Source organism: Glycine soja, chromosome 11 (assembly GCF_004193775.1).
Source record: "Glycine soja cultivar W05 chromosome 11, ASM419377v2, whole genome shotgun sequence".
Lineage (NCBI taxonomy): Eukaryota > Viridiplantae > Streptophyta > Magnoliopsida > Fabales > Fabaceae > Glycine > Glycine soja.
Window position 1 is genome coordinate 46939307 of NC_041012.1, and position 17442 is coordinate 46956748.

The 17442-nt window shown below is 28.1% G+C and overlaps 1 protein-coding gene across 1 annotated transcript; it reads left to right on the plus strand.

Annotated features, from left to right (window-relative positions):
• Positions 1-5443: 5443 nt before the first annotated feature.
• LOC114374804 (glutaredoxin-C9-like) lies at positions 5444-6324 on the plus strand. The gene has a single exon (XM_028332498.1). It carries the CDS (start codon positions 5581-5583, stop codon positions 6103-6105), a length of 525 nt encoding a protein of 174 aa, XP_028188299.1. The 5' UTR covers positions 5444-5580; the 3' UTR covers positions 6106-6324.
• Positions 6325-17442: the final 11118 nt, after the last annotated feature.

Below are 17442 nucleotides of genomic sequence, written 5' to 3' on the forward strand. Positions count from 1 at the left end.
TCTGGTACAGCGTCATTGCAATGGTAATGAAAGGCACCGTGATCTAGTTTAAATGAATTTTTCAACAAGTATTACAAAAGGATAAGTAAATAAAATAAATTTATTTTTCAAGTTAAATTTCATTCATACATCATAATCAGGTCTTTCATCTAGATTTTCTAAAAGTTAAAGCGTATAACTTATTTTTAATTTTAAAAAATTGATTTATTTTATCTTTTCATTTCCTTAATTTTATTTTTTTTGTGTGTGTGTGTGGAAGAATTTATTCAACCTGTCTCTATATGTGATTTGTGACTCTATATTGAAATTGAAACAATGGATGCACAAATTATATATCTTGTGGCGTGAGTATTAATCCATAAACACAGTCACATGTATAGAGAACTGTAATACGATTTTAAATATATAAAACTCGTAAGACAAACTATTACGAAATGACGAAAAAACTTTGAAATGAAAATAAAATAATGAGTTTAAATGTGTAATACTCTTTTTTTTTATCATTTGCTAATTATCCATGTCAGATAAATAAATTATGCAAATTCATCATATATAACTTTTCTAACAAATTTTCCAGTACATATTATCCGGATTTTTCCACCATTAGGATGATCCTAGTGAGTAGTGGATTACTCATTTCTGATTGTTATTATTATTATTATTTGTAAAATAAAATATAAACAAGTTAAAAAGGAATAAAAATTAATGATGTTAGGTAACTTGTGAGATTCATTTAATAAGTTTTGCAATACTGTATAGAGGAAAACTTCTAAGTTGTATCAAACAGAAAATGAAAATTAGGAGGGTTTATCTCAGTTTATTGAGGTGTGTCCTAAATCATCTGATACTATGTTCTTTAGACTTTCTTTTAAAGGAAATAGATTTTTGGCTGAATATCAATTGCTACTTATTTGAAAAATTGTTTTCAACTAATTTATTGTTTATTTGATTGATTTGTTTGACTAAAATAAAAACATGTAATGAAAATGGGCTATTACTTTTTAAAAAAAAATTAATGGAACTTCTCATTTATTCTCTCATTTATTAGTATATTATTTATTTTAATAAAATTTCTCATTTGATATCAGATTATTTCATTTAATTTTCATACTACTTATTATGAATTCTTAACCATTTTCTACTTTTAACAACAACAAAAAAAGAGAATTGTATCAAATATAGCATTAATAACTAGGAAACCGAAAAGAAAAATTGGGGGGAACTAATTTTACTGGTTATATATATGGATATTTTAAACAAAATGTTTTATTTGATTTTCTAAATCTGAATAAAGAAGAAAACCATTTCTATATTATTATATTATTAAAATGGTTAAAAACTAACATCGCTGTAATATATTTTTAATAAAAAAAATAACTTTTATGATGATTTTATTCACTAAAAATAAATTAAAATTATTTAAAAAAACTAATATAAATTTATTCAGTAAAAAATATAGTTAAAGATGTATAATTTATATTGAAAATATTTCTTTTGCGTCATATTTCTTTGAAATAAGTTTCTAAATTAAACTTCAAGATTGTATACATACGTAATTATAAGTAATGAAATTTGTAAACAACTATATTAATCTCCAACATCATAAAATAATATTTCAATTATTTATTTTATATTATTGATATTTTACAAAAAAAATAATAATTAAAACATATGTTATTTTATAAAGTTAAGAGTTGCCAAAAAGATTTTAAAATTTCAGAATTTGGAATATATAATTCATCCAACCTGAAGAATTAAATCAAAATTTTGTTTTATTGATTTTCTTTTATTATTATTATTATTATTTTTCTTATCCTTTATATCAAAAACAAATAAACACATTTTTTTAATATATACTTAATTTTTAATTTATTTCATTAAGGATACATTTATTCATTTTTCATTAAAGTAGATATATTCATTGGATTGTTATCAATATAAAGCACACCTATTAGTTGAAAGAATATCTCTTAAGTTGCAAAGAATGTTATTAAATATAAAATTCTCTAAAAAAATACTTAAGTTATTTAGTTCTGTAAGTATATTTGAAATAAATTTAAATTTATCATATTGTTAACTAAAATTAACACTTTAATTATTCTTTATAGAAAAATATTAATAAATGTCCTAATGACACTAATTAAATTATTAAAAATTACAAGTAATTTTTTTATTAAAAAATGCAAAATTACATTTCATATAAAATTTTTATTTCTCGTATTATGATTTACGTATTAATTCTTTCAAAAAATAATTTACATATAAAAAATATCTTTTTTTTAATACCTTAATCAATGTGGTAGTTGTTAACAAGACTTTCGTTAAGAATAAGATGGGAGGCAGTAACCTGAAACAAGACGTAAGAGCTGGGGACCATGACCAAAATTCCAAGGCAGCCATGGTGTGTAAATTTCCCTGCTAAGATGCCGCAACGCTACAGCCTAATATTCATTCTTAATCAACAACATGCTCACCACGGATCCTGACGATGCTGACATCTTAGAGGAGGGGTCTGCTCAATAATCGAGTTACTGTTTCAGTCATCTAACGCCTAGATTAATCATTGGTTCCATTTCATTCAATTTATATTAAAAAATTTAAAATTATATATATATATATATATATATATATATATATATATATATATATATGTATATATATATTATAAGTATATATAATTAATATTATTTGATTATCAAAAATTTATTCATAATTTCATATTTTAAAATCTAAAATAAAAATTGAAGTATTAAGTTAATAACATAAGTAAAGTGTATTAGTAATAAATAAAATGTAAATATTAATTACCTAAATTAAAATATAAGAGCTAAAAATCTAAGTTTGCTAATAAATAAAAAGATTTTAGATAAACTTTTTGTACTTCCATTATTTTTTAACGTGCACAACCTAGTTCGGATTTTTAAAACCAATCAAGTCATTGAATTTCTATAAAATCAGTAAGATTTGATCAGATTATCTCAGGTTACATGTATGAGCGGTCTAATAGTGAAATCGATTCAGTTATACTACTACCGAATCCCGATTAGATTGGTCCGACCGATCGGACTAAACCGAGTTTTGCTTAAAATATTTCTAATATAAAATCTCATTTTAAGATTTTTATATTTTTTTTAATCTTATGTTATCACATTATTTTTAAAATCTTTTTTATTTTTTTATTTTAATAATAAATTTTATTTTAACATCTTAAATAAAAAAATTTAAGTCTTACAAAATTTTGATATAAATTAATTTTGTAGAAAGAATAAAAAATTAATATTTTTAAAATAGACGTAAATCTTGACTATTCTTTTAAAAAAATTAAATTTCTGGACGAAGATCCAATGGAAAATCTTAACAAAATCAAATCTATTAAATTAAGATCTTTTTATAAAATTCCTTTTCTGAAGATACTTTAGTCATTCATCTTATTCTTAAGTCCGTCAACGCCAAAACACAACGTGTGCCACCTGCGTGGCTGCGTCTGCGTGACATCCTTTCTTTCTTCTTCCAGAACAATTTTTTGCGTCATCCCCCCTCCCTTGTTTTGGAATTTCGACTTCTTTCTTCCTTTCCAATATTCATGCAATGATGATTGCACCTTATTTTGCATAAAGAAAAGTGAATAAAATAATATAATTTTTATATTTTACACTTTATTTTAATTCACTTTTTTTTTTCTTTTTTTTTTCACTTTATCGAACAACCTTTAATAGTTTACCAATTAGTATCAACAATAAAGTCATTGCATTTGTTAGCTTTTTTTCTTGTTGTTTATATTTGTCCAATTCCGCCCATGTGAAATAAATAATATGTAGTTCCCTACTCTTTTATGTCATGTTCTTTCGGAATCTTTAGTTTTTCAACAGAGCATTAGTTCCTCTAAAAAAAACAAAAACAAACAAAGCATTAGTAGGATTTATACTTGTGTAAAAAAAAGTTGGATTTATACTTAGAATACTTGTAGTTGTAGTATTAAAGGGCGCTAAAACGTGAATCATGCAAGTTTAAAGATAAATTTATTTAGGCTATCTTTTGCACTTCATTTAAAATAGCTTTTAATTTTTTCTACTCACCGAAAAATTTGTTTTACCTTATTAGTAGCATTTGATAAACAAAATTTTCATTAATTAGTAGTATGTAGTGTTTATGTAGCGTTTTTTTTTATATAAAAAGCTAATAAAATAAAAGTTTATATTATGAATCATAATGAAGATATAATAGTGACATTAACTAATACACTTGAAAAAAAAAGATTTGGACAAGAAATTAAAAAATAGATTTATTTTGTTAAAACATAAACTAAAGTGCAGTGGAAATATAATGTATTAATAATTTTCTAATTTTCATTTCTTTAGACAAATCCTAACCAATACCTCTAAGAAACGTCCCGTATAAAAAATATTTAGAATAATTGCATCAACAAATCAAAAATATATTTTTTTTGCTAAAAATGTTATTAAAGTTTCTCACGAGAGGAAAAAAACTGGTATTTCTTAAAGAAAATTTAAAAATAATGTTTATAACACGAAAGAGAAAAAAAACTTAACACACCATTAAAATATTAAAGTTGAGTGTAATGTTTATGCAGGTTATAAAACATTCAATCACAAATCAGGTATCATTTAAATTATTTTAAGTCCAATTCTACCATGTCTATAACGCCGAATACAAAAACGACGTGGATAAATAAGGATGCAAGCAAAGTATCTCACCTATGCCCTTTTAAGTTTTAAGACTAGAAACAGGTAGATGGAATGTTTAGAACACTAATTGCATTTTATTCTTTTATTATTATTATTATGTTACGCATACAAAATATTTATCAACTTTATCAATAATTAATAATTTTTATTAAAATATTTAATTGACTACTTTTAATTTTCCCAACTATATTTTTTCTATGTAAAAAATGGAACCCAAATTCTTATTAGAAAATTTGAGTCCACTTTCACTTCGTCAAGCATAATATTAGTAAATCTCAAATAAATCACAATTTTGATCATTGGAAAAGTATGCCGTTATCATATTAGTCTATAAAATTAAGAAAATATCTAAACATTTAAGTTTCAAGTTTAAGTTTCTAAACTTAATCAATTATTATTGTCATAGTCTCTAAACATATATATATATATATATATATATATATATATATATATATATATATATATTGATTTTATAGTTAAGTCGTATATTTTTGTACTTTAGTAAGTAGATGAAGAATTGGATTGAGACTGAATTAGAAATAGAAATAGAAAAAAGGCATTTAGTACTATTTGGGATTAAACATGGAGCAGGACAAGTTGGGCGCCGTCCAAATCAATAGGTACACAAAATGCAAAGCAGAGGAGGAAGGTGACATAACCTACAACGTCAGCCACAACAAGGTGACCAAATACAAATACCACGTACACCGCGTGACTTGGAAAATTTATGTTTTTGTTGACGTAACGAGTTATTAGTTTATGACCCTTTCAATTCTCAATTCTTCCACCACCACCATTTATATTAATTCCACACCCTCTCTTCCAACCTCCCATAACCACAAACAACCCACAACCATTTACTAAGATCATCATCATGCATCAAGCAATTCCCTATAGATCATGGCGCCATCTCCATAACCCCACCACCCACTTCACCCCACTCCCATTAATTACTCATTCCCACAACGATGATGATAAGAAGACCAAGAATATTATTGTTAACAACAATAATACTATTAATATTCATTCTTCTTCAGTTCTTGTTTCACCAAAAGAGAAGGAGGGGATGAAAATGGTGCTCAACATGGTTTCTGAGAACGCCGTTATAGTGATTGCGAGAAGAGGGTGTTGCATGAGCCACGTGGTGAAGCGTTTGCTTCTTGGTCTTGGTGTTAACCCTGCGGTTTATGAGGTAGAGGAGAAAGATGAAGAGGGTGTTGCCACGCAACTGGAAGCAACAATTCGTAGTGATGATGGGAACACACAACAGGGGAAGGTGCAGTTTCCTACGGTTTTTATAGGGGGTAAGTTGTTTGGAGGATTGGATAGGATCATGGCTACTCATATCTCTGGGGAATTGGTTCCTATCCTCAAAAAAGCTGGGGCTTTATGGCTATGATGACTTGATCTTGATACCCCTTTGTTATTCTTTAGTTTTGTGACATTATATTATATTGCTTTTTTTTTTAATCTAATTTTTCATTTTTATTCCTTGATAGCTAGTTATTAGCTTGACCGTTATATGTTGTCTGATTAATCTTCTTCTTTGTAATTTTCCCAAGTGTTGATTAAGAATCACTTTCTCGAGCCTTCAATTTGGCTGCCTATTTCGATGACATACATGATACATGAATTCTGATGTACTCGATCTTCCCTTTAATCATAACATAATTTGTTAGTAATAATGAATAATCTGAGGTTAGTAGATGCATGGGTGAACTCGTTTGAGTTAAAGCTTTCTGAACATTTTCTTTAACACAACTTGAATCCAAAATGATTACTAACACTACACTTTTGTTTACACTTTTTTTTTTTGAATTGTTTACACTTTGTTTGGATCCACAAGTAAAAGGGGAGGATATATTAAGGAATAACGGAAAAAACAAAGTTATCTATTCCTTCCTCCATTTAGATTGTTTTAAGAAGTGAAGGAACCAATAAAAAATCTTCCAACTCATAATATTTTTTAGACTCGGTCAGATTTTGGATGGAAAGCAGAGGGAAACATGGATTACATAGTACAATTGAGTTTTGATTTTAGTTCCATAACATATCAATCTTTCATTTTTATCCCTCTAAAATCCACAGTCACTATACATTTTTATTCTTTAAAATTACATTCTAAAGTAGATAAATGACATTTATTTAAAGATATAATCTTTTTAGAGATGTTAAAGTACATTAGTGGGTGTTGCAAATTGGGAAGTCTTCTAACATAAAAATAGTTAACGAGTACGTATGATATTAGAACAAGAATCAAAATGTTAAAAAAAAACAAGAATCAAAATTAAAATCCACTAATTTACACACTTCTCTATTTTATTGGAGATGTTTCTGAAATTTTAAAAACTAACTTTTTTCTTTCTACATAAAAAATAAGGAAAAAGATTTTTTTTTAATTTCTTTAGCTTTTATTTTCTTTACTAACAAATATCTTATACTATCAACTCATTTTCTTCTCACATTGTTTGTTTTCTAAACCTAAGAAACTCTTGAACTTGTCACTTACACCAATAGCGTCGGTAGTAATTATAAATTCTAACCTTACTAATAATATTTTAAATTATTCGGATATAAAATTTCAATCAGGTTTTGCAAACATATCTTCTATGGTCACGCTAACATTGTCACATTATGCGTTGGAATCCTGTTTGAGAGGGAAAGAAAGAAAATGTAACTTGTTCGGCAAACTCGGCGTATTAATGGTGGTGGCTTTAGAATTTAACATTTGGGCTACTTGGAGTTGGAATGGCCACAAGAACACATTCAGTTGCGTGTCAGCCTTTGTCAACTCTGTTCATCGCCGACAATGGAAAATAAACATTTCAAGTTAGGCAGTAACTGTGATGATAAAAAAAATGTTAGCTAATTATCACGTGTACATTAGTATTTTCGTGCAAATTGTGCTTAGAGACTGTTTCTTTAGCCTCCCTCGATCTCTCAAATATCTTTTAACACTTTCTCTCTCTCTAATAAAACAGGTGAGAAATTAAGAAGAGAGAATACAAGAGATATTAAAAAGTAGGGTTATTTAGTTGAGATGAATTAGCAACAAGAGAAATTAAAAAGGTGGTTGATATTAAAAATATTTTCATGCTAAAATGATGAGAAATTGAAGGGAAATATTCATAATACTTGTTGGCTGTGTTTGTTTCATTTAAGAATTATTCCTTTCTCTATTTTTCTCTTTTATATTTCTTTTTCTATTTTTTAAAACCAAACCCTCTTCTTTTTTATTCAATTTTTTCACTTATTTACATTCACCCCATTTCTCTTTTTTCTATTTTATTTACCTTATTTTTTATATGTTTCTTTTCTTTCTATGAAAAACACTCTAAAGCAGAATAAAACACACACACGCACACTAAAGCCTTATTAAGGAAATGGTTCTGAGTGTATTGTACTTTAGAGAATAACATGCAATATTAATAATTGTCTCTTCCATAGACTTTCAAATATTCTTATATGACATATATACTTGAACTTGGACCTGCATGGTAGCTACATCAACATAAACAACGTAATTGAGTCTGTTCATTTTGTATAAACTAAGGTATAACTTTCCATCTCCCAATACTGGTATCAATTTCAACTTACGTGTTTGAAGGGAAATAAACAAAACTTCCCCTTCTAGAAGCTAGCGTGTGAATTTAATTTGCGTGCCATGTGCTTTATTAGTTTTTTCTCAACCCCTTTGACACAATTTAATTAATGAGACAAAGTATTAATCAAACACTGCCAATAAATTCTAGTGTCTTACCGGCTCAATTTCGTATACACAATGATTATAGTTTTATATGATGTCAATTCCTAATATGAAAATTATGAGGAGGATCCACATAGAATTTTAGTCTAAGGCTCACAGCAAATGAATCTAGAAAAGCATCTCCAATTCCTCTTTAGCAGTCTAATTTTGCCTTTTTGTATCTTCAATAAAATGTAAATTAGGAAATTGTTGGAAAAGAGAAATTAATATTGTATCTTCAAAGTTAAAAGATTTGCGAAGTAGTAGTGAAGGAATGAAATTTTATAGTAGTGAAGGAAATATTTGAGAATGAAAGAGATTAGAAAGTTTTTGGTGGAAAATGTTATTTATAAAATTGATTATTTCTTGATTTGTGGCTTGATTTGGCTTCATGTAAATTTTAAGACATCATTCATATTTATATTAATGACTCTTCTTAAATTAATGGTTAAGATTTTCTCAATACACATTTATTCTAATAATTACAAATAACTCTATAAAATTTTCTTTAAGATATAGCGAAATGTATCACCAATCATATCACGCATTCGGATTCATACACCCCAAAAGAGAAAGAGTCTACCAGAGTATTAGTGATTGACAAATTTTTAACTTTTTAAGCCCTGATCGAAATTCATCATAGACACAAATTACAGCATTTTCTGTATCAGCTATAAGGGAGAATAGAGTTAGAATGCGTGTAACTGCAAGAAAGTTCATTTGCCTAAATTGTTTTTTTTAATACATGAAGTTTTAAATAATGGTAAAATATCAAATTAAAGAACACTATTTTATATTTATTCTGTTATCATTCAATCAAAATAAAATATTTTTATTTCTTTTCTTCGTACATTTGTTTATTTATTTTTATTATTTGCATGCATACTTATTTCTGAAATTAATTAATAATGTAAGAAAATGAAAATAAAATATAATAAATAGTTAAAATAAAAACACTATTTTTCCACATCAGCAATTAATCATTATAGATCATATAACTGTTTTTGACAGAAAAAACGTAACTTTCACAAGCTGTAAACAATTTAATATAAATCTGATGAAACAATTCTTTTGATAATTGTTGTATTCAAATATTAAATAGAAAGTTTTACTAATAGGCGTGATTAAAAATAGATAAAATAAGTCATATATTAATGTAAAATAATTTTATACAATACAATAATTTTATTGATTTTTATATTAATTATCAATAATAAGTTATGTTGATCGTAGAAGTTCACCAAGTTGGATTCTCTTCAATCTTCTTGCCTCTTTCTTTCCTACCTTTTGTCTAAAAGAAAGTTACAATTTTTTATTGATTGATGCTTGATAGTGGAAGTTTTTACATAGAAGACTGTACATATCTATTAAGTTCTTAATAATAGATGGCCACAGTTTAAGAGATTTAGATACACTTTTTTTCTTAAATAAATATTTCGATACATGAAAGTTTATGGGCCAATTGTCGTATGTCACGGGCCATAGCTTACCATATGGGCCTATTCTCTGGAATGGAAATAATCCATAGTTCCTTTTCATTTGATTTTTTTTTTCTTTTTGTTGACTAACGAAGGGAAAATAGTTATTATATCATTATTTTGAGTATTTTATGATAGAAAAGAAGAAAGTTTTTATTTTATCAATTTATCTTATGTTGAGTCACTTGGTTTATTTGCACCTCACATAACTCGCCATGGAGTTTGAAAACCTAACTAACAGATGTTTACATTTTGATAAAATCAAGTGAAATTCAGAGCTGCCTTAGTTTTAAAACCGTGGTTTTTTTTTTTTTTTTTTATGAAGAGAAACGAAGCACAAAACGTTAATTAACTGTATTTTTATGCAAGCCTCTTTAAGGCTTTTGAGCCCTTCCAAGAGATGTCAGAATTAAAATTTGGTATCCAAATGACAAGATTTGATTTGCATATTTATGCAAACTTCTCCTGAATAATTAACATCTCTTTGTGGGGTCGCAGTTATCTGAAAGAAATAATAATTTATTAAAGGAGGGGCACCGTCAATATAGATGTTAAGGTAGACAACAAAGATCCCTTTTTATACGCATACACTTTTATGTACCGAACGTGTGATTGAATGAATATTAACTATTTCAAATTATGAATCATCGGAGTGGAATATGGGCCTCTTTTGTCTATGAAGGAAGGGAGTTTTGAAATTCTGTCCTTTTGCTCTCTTCGCCCATCCAAATTTGCCAATAATTCAATGAAGAAAACGAAGGACACACCAGGCCATTTGATATATGATTTCTTCTCGTATTAAAACATTGTTCTTTTATCCTTAGTGCAACTTCGTTGTGCTCATATAATTCTTGATGGTGACCTTCCCCGCAAACGCATCAGAGAGAACAAGATAGTGACCTTTGTTTACCGTAATAATACAACATGTCTTGATTTTCTTGACTAAATAATTTCTCGTTTGGGCATTATTTGATCTCTCTCTCTCTCTCTCGCTCTCGCTCTACGTATGCTTGGTCCCTTTACCTTTTTTCTCAATTAAAGGGGGATAATTAATAGCTAATGCATGCTTGATTCACCTAAAAGTAAAGGGAGAATACTAGTGCTGTGGGGTGCTGCTTTTTAAATTATTTTTTTCCTGAATGCTTTTAGCTAAGAAAGAGAATCCTTCTAATCTTGTTACATATGTTACATGGCAATGCATAGTTGGTTGATTGAAGTTATAGTGGTGGTCAATTCCATATCCATGAGGGCAAAGTGCTTGCCTCTTCAGCCTCTAAGCGTGTTCAGAAACACATTTCAATCCCATACAAATACAATAACTGTTGTTCATCAACTAATTCCTTTTATTATATTACTATTAAAATTGGTGGAGTAGGGGCACTCTACCTAGCTAGCTGATTCTATCTTCTACCATAGAGAGGAGATTTTTTTGGGTACTCTGTTAGGGCCCCATTTTAATTTAAGAGTCACACCAATAAATTCTCAATCTCAACCATGATCTATAATGATATTATAAATTATCTATTAATTTGTTTTTTATGTTCAAATTAAATTATGGTACGGAAGCATTTACGCAAAATTGATTGCATGAAATATTTAACTAATATATTTAAACATATGACATTTTGATGTTTAAATATTCATTGTCATTGTTTTGTATGGTATATTTAATCATTTCAGACAGTAATTTAATGAAATTTTAATTTTAAAATTATTCTAATTTTGCATGATATAATTTATCACAGATTATTTTATGCAGTTTATGGAATTTTAAATATTATAAAAATTGTGATAATTAAATTGACCACATAGTTCGAAATTATATTGGTAAAATAAACTGTGATATACTAACAATATAATTATTCATACAAGTAAAAAGGAATACTTTAAAAATCCTAAAAGTGGATGCATAATAGATTGCTTAATTGGTGGTAGGATTGTAGGGATGTGATAGGGTGCGTTTCATGTCCAAAATAAAATGGTTGGAATATTTTATAGGACATAGATAAAATATTAGAATATTATTTATGATGTTATTTAGTTTTTCTTTCTAATACCCTAAGCTAGGATGATAACACTTGTAGGATTTACATTCATTAGGTTTTACTATTTAAGGTATGGTTTGTAATGCATTGAACATAAATGAATGAAATGAATTATCTTATTTGTCTAACTTCTATATTCTATAGTTTTAATTTTAGGTTATTTCCAGTAATATAGAAGTAGCATCCTAATGGGACGGCAAAGAGACAAGCTGGACTCTTTTTGCCCCTATGATCTCTATCCCTGCTACGCATTGTGCATGTTTAGGGGAATGTATCAAAAATTGAAATCCGATTCCATCTTTGTTAGATTGTTAGGGTAGAGGAATTTGCATGCCCACCTTTTATGAAGAAATTTAATTTATTTATATATAATTTTTAATAAAAACACATTTAAAGGTATTACTTATATTTTAATTCAAATAATATATATATATATATATATATATATATATATAAAATATGGATTTTATGATAATACTTTCATATATGAAAATATCAGAATAATTAATAACAATCATTATTATATTATAATTAAAAATAATAGAAAATTGAAATTAAAATATCTAAAAATTAAAATTAAAAACTAATATAATCATTAAATTTATAAAAGATTCACAAAATAAATCATGTTAAAATATCTCAATCATAAAATATATTTTAAACTTACATCTCCCAATCCAATCCGGCTTCTACAAGGTGAGGAACATTTGATCTCGACCTCAATTAAGATTAAGGCAAGTTTCATTACAAGAAAAACATAAATTAGCATCAACTATTTGATGTGCTGATATGATTTTTCTGCTTGTGTTGATAATAACATATTTCACTAATATTAACAATTAAATCTTAAAAAAATAAATGATATGATAAGAATGAGAAGTAACTCTTTGAGAGTTACTTTTGAAGTAAGTAAATCTTTCCTTTTATATATATATATATATATATATTAAAAAGATATTATTAGAGTCAACCTGTTGAGTTAATTAATATTTATAAAAAATATTTTTTATCTTTAATATTGACATAGTTGACGCTAGTTTTTCATTTTGAGGGTGCCGAGAAGTGAGGATGCAGTGGAAGAGAAGGGTAATGGAGCGGAGCTGCTTCAACAGCAGCAACGTATTTTTATTTTTATTTTTTTTTGTGCATGTGTGTATTGTGTTTGTTTTTACAGAGGTCATTGTTTAGCCGGCGCTAAAATAGTCATTAACTTTAGTTTTTTGATAATTAGGGCTGGCTTTAATCTGATGATGCTACCTAATTTATTTATTTTTTTAGTGTTTTTTCCTGTCAAAGTCAGGTTGAGATGGAACAAAGTACTGAGTTTGAATTCGGATTTAAGTAATAGCAATCAAACATAAACACCACACATGTAATGACATCTAAATGTCATGAAACTTAAGAATATAATCTATAGATAAACTGATGATCTGATGATGGAAAAAAAAAAAGACCGGTTTCCTTCACATTGTTGTTTGTGCATGTTTGTCTATCGGTTTATTTTTATATTTCTTAAAAAATCTTCTTTTTTTATCATGTGGAGTCTTTGATATTAATATTTTAAAAAAAATAGAAAGGAAATAAACTAATATTCAAGGTTACGTTGAAATAACAGCATATTTTATCTCAATCTCTTAATGGCATAATAATTGATATTGACAACCACTCTTCTATTGAACCATTTAGCTTTTTTTATTGTGACATTTTAGAATTGATTATTGGTTCTCTCTAAGTCTGACCCTTTTTACCCAGCTAAAAGGAAAAGTGAACAAAAGTTGAGAACTATCAAATATTGCAAAGCACTGTAGTCTATGGATAGTGTTTGTAATCAATCAAATAAATTTCATGAAATGATAGTATATATCTATGGAATTAATTGGAAGTCGTCGGAATGGTTAAAAACAGTAAAACATCGTGGCGTGTGAAGCTGCAAAATACTAATCAGCATAAATTTGCTCTTAACAATTCGCCATACTTGAATGCGTATACAAAGAGCATGTGTCATGAAACTGAAAAGCCGAAATCGTAAAACATGCATTGCATCCATCATATATTGTAAACACAGTACTCTCTTATTGTAGCCAACACATTTGAGACAACATATAGTGGCATGAGTTGTTTTGCTTTTACTGTAACTTTGTTGTTCCTTTTCTTATATCTGTGATAAGAAAGAAAATGACGAAACTTTGCTATGTACGTATTCATTCATTCATTCATTCTTGAAGAAACATATGTACTGTTGCAATTATGCATTACAAAGAAACCGTGCATATCCTTTGAAAAAGTGAAGTACAATTTGCAAATCCAAAAGGGAATATTCATGTCAAGTGCTGTTCTTTCATTGTGTCCGTAAAGTTGATCGATTTGGTTAAAATGCAACAAGATCTTTGTAGCATATCCTGCATTTGTACAGCAATTGATAAATAAAATAAAATAACATAATATTAAAGAAAAGAATTATCAATTGCTCAATGGTAAAAGGCAAATATTCTCCAGCTTTTGATAATCAGAACCATGTGGGTTTCTGTAATGGAATCCCAGATCTAAATCTGTCCAACTTTCGGGCAATTATTCCAATTTAATTAAGCCAAATCTACTCGCTGAAAATCCAGACTTTAAATATCACCCTTATAGTATAATTTGAGCTTAAAACTTTTTTTTACTCACTGAATTTTTGTGGTCACATCAATCACTTTTTTTTCACAATTTCTCATAATATCAAAGATTGTGATGTACATGTAATCAAAGATTGTGATGAAATAGTACATGTAGTCGTAATTTAAGACCATGCTCTAGAGGTTATAACTTATTTTAATATTGAAGTAATAATATAGAAATGAAATTGCACAAAACGATCAAAGTAAAATTTGCCAAAAGAAGAAATAGGGCTATATATAATAACTGTCTTTTCAGGATGAAAAATTGACAGTGAGTCAGCTACAACAAATATTGTTGTACATATGTGTTGATATTAATACTTTTCTGTTTTTACTTAAATTGGCCAAATGAATTCTGAAACAACTTGTGATTTACTTTCAGTTTCCGTGAACAAGAGGACAAAGAAAGAAACGAACACACCCTTGGTGACAGCAATTTGTTTTTCCCTAAATTCACATATATGCTTTCAAGTTTCAAATGTCTGTTTCCAACCATGTCAAGCTAGAGAGAGAATTGAAGGAAGAGGGCAATTTGTTTGTGGCAACTGGCATGGTCGAGTTGTGGAGTTTGAATAGGAATCTCACAAGGCCTTGAAAGTTGCAGCCTTTGGGGGGAGTGTTGGAGGGTAGAGAATATTCTAAGGCCAAAAGAGTTCAACAGCTAAACTCCAAATTTTTATTTTAAACAATGTTAGAAAGGAAAAACATCATTAGATTATGATTAAGAATAGCAAAGTAGCATGAAAAGTCAGCCCACAAGGAGACGCCTACTCACATTTCCAAAAATTCACTGCCTTTGTCAGCTGGCTGTCTTCTATCATATTCTCTTTCATATTGTTCTTAGTATTTCCAATTTTAACATATACTATCATATTCAAGTTATAGCCTAAAGAAAATATTAATACTTATATTACCCTAGAAAATCATAGCGTTGAGGTTAAGCAAACTTTTTACTTTCTTTATCTCCTTTCTTTTTTTTTTCTTTTGTGGTGCCTTCATTCTATGAAGAAGTTACACTAGTATATACCTTACATACTATATATATCATTATTACAAGAAAAAAAGAGAGAATATTGTTTTTAAGATTTAATCTTTCTATATATTGATATATAGGTTACATAACATAAACAACATCCATAGGTTAAACATTTTTACCTTAGCAAATCTTTATTTAAAAGAAAAGGAACCTATCCACGCAAAAGATGTCGAGAGAAAAAGCTAAAAAGTAAACGACCTACCATCCAAAATATTGAGGGCGGAAGGAAAAAGGTTCAATTCTCTATACATCTACCACTCGAAAAATTGACCACCCAATTAAGGTCTTCATAGACCTTCAACTTGTGTATAAGAAATTAATCAAAAGCAAGTTTGACTGCCAGTTGCATCATCATCACGATGTGATGATAGCCCGTAATAACAATTATTATTATTATTTCATTATTCTTATTATAATAATTAATAAAAACAAGAACAAGAGTTTAGTTTGATGTATATATATAAAATCCAAGTTGGCTAGAAACACTGTCAATGTACGTGAGACATATGGTCATGTCGTCATCCGGACGATTATTCCCTTTTATGTGTTTTTTCGTCTTTTGCTTTGGATTAACATTGTTTGACAGTTTGGTGAGTGTGTATGGACACACGTGCATGGCTGTTTACTAATAAGAGTAAGAATGCCAGAGCAAAATTAATAACAAGTTGCATAGCCAAAGTGATGGATCATAATGAAAAACTAGCTAGCTAACTCTCCCTATTTTTCTTTTAATCCATTGTATTATTGGTATTCAAACATTTTACAAGATTTTGGCATCTATCAATCTTCTTCGGGGAAATGACCTGCTGCACTTTCACTTTGACTATGCTTCAAAGACTTGAAAAATTTTACTTTTTGTGGAAAATAAAGATTAAGGAAGGCGTTTGGGTTGGCTTTTCTTTTCCCATGCCAGTCACACTCACACGAGACACAATGATTTTCACTTTTTGACAGAAACAGCGTTTTGCCTTGATTTAAAATGGTTGCAAGTGGAGTATTACAAGTTAAAACATTAATCTAGGAAAAGTAAACAGTTTTTCTCATAGACGCTTGGTTATGTTTGTAGCGCTACACTAGTATGGATAATAGCGTTTTTCTCTTTGTTTAATGTTGAATTGGACAATCTATACATAAAGCTATATATATATATATATATATATATATATATATACATACATACATACTACACTAGAGCCTATGAAGCAAAGGTTTCTGAGGGTCATGGCAGAAAAGAAAATTACAGGAAATATAACATGTAAACTCAGAGTGATTTTGGATGTAATGCCCTGAGGACAATATATTAATATTAGATGTACCAGATATATGTGACTACAAATATATTCTTACTTTTGTAATTGAGTATTATTGCTCTACTCGATAAACATAAGCTTGATATGTTTTGTAACTTTTGTTGTATTTAATTAGGCAAAACTAATTAACAGATTTACAATCCGATTCCGGGGTTATGGTTAGGTAAAGTTTTTTTTATGAAAATAATTTAATTCATGTTGGGGTAAACTTTACATATATACACAAAAGGACTAGTTCCTCACTATTTAATTATCTGGAGATTTGAATAAAAAAGTCATTGAATGAGAAAGGATTTGAAAAATAAGAAAACGAAAAGTAACAAATTATGAGATAATCATTCCAAACGAAGATAACTTTCTCAGGACCGCATATGTGTCATCATACACCTTTGCCTCTCACCTCCTGCTCTCTCTATATTTCACTGACTGACCCCACCTCTTCTCTTTGTTTTTCCTCTCTCTCCT

Bases quoted from the DNA above. Each gene is read 5' to 3' on its own strand.
- LOC114374804 (XM_028332498.1), top strand. From the start codon at position 5,581: ATGCATCAAGCAATTCCCTATAGATCATGGCGCCATCTCCATAACCCC.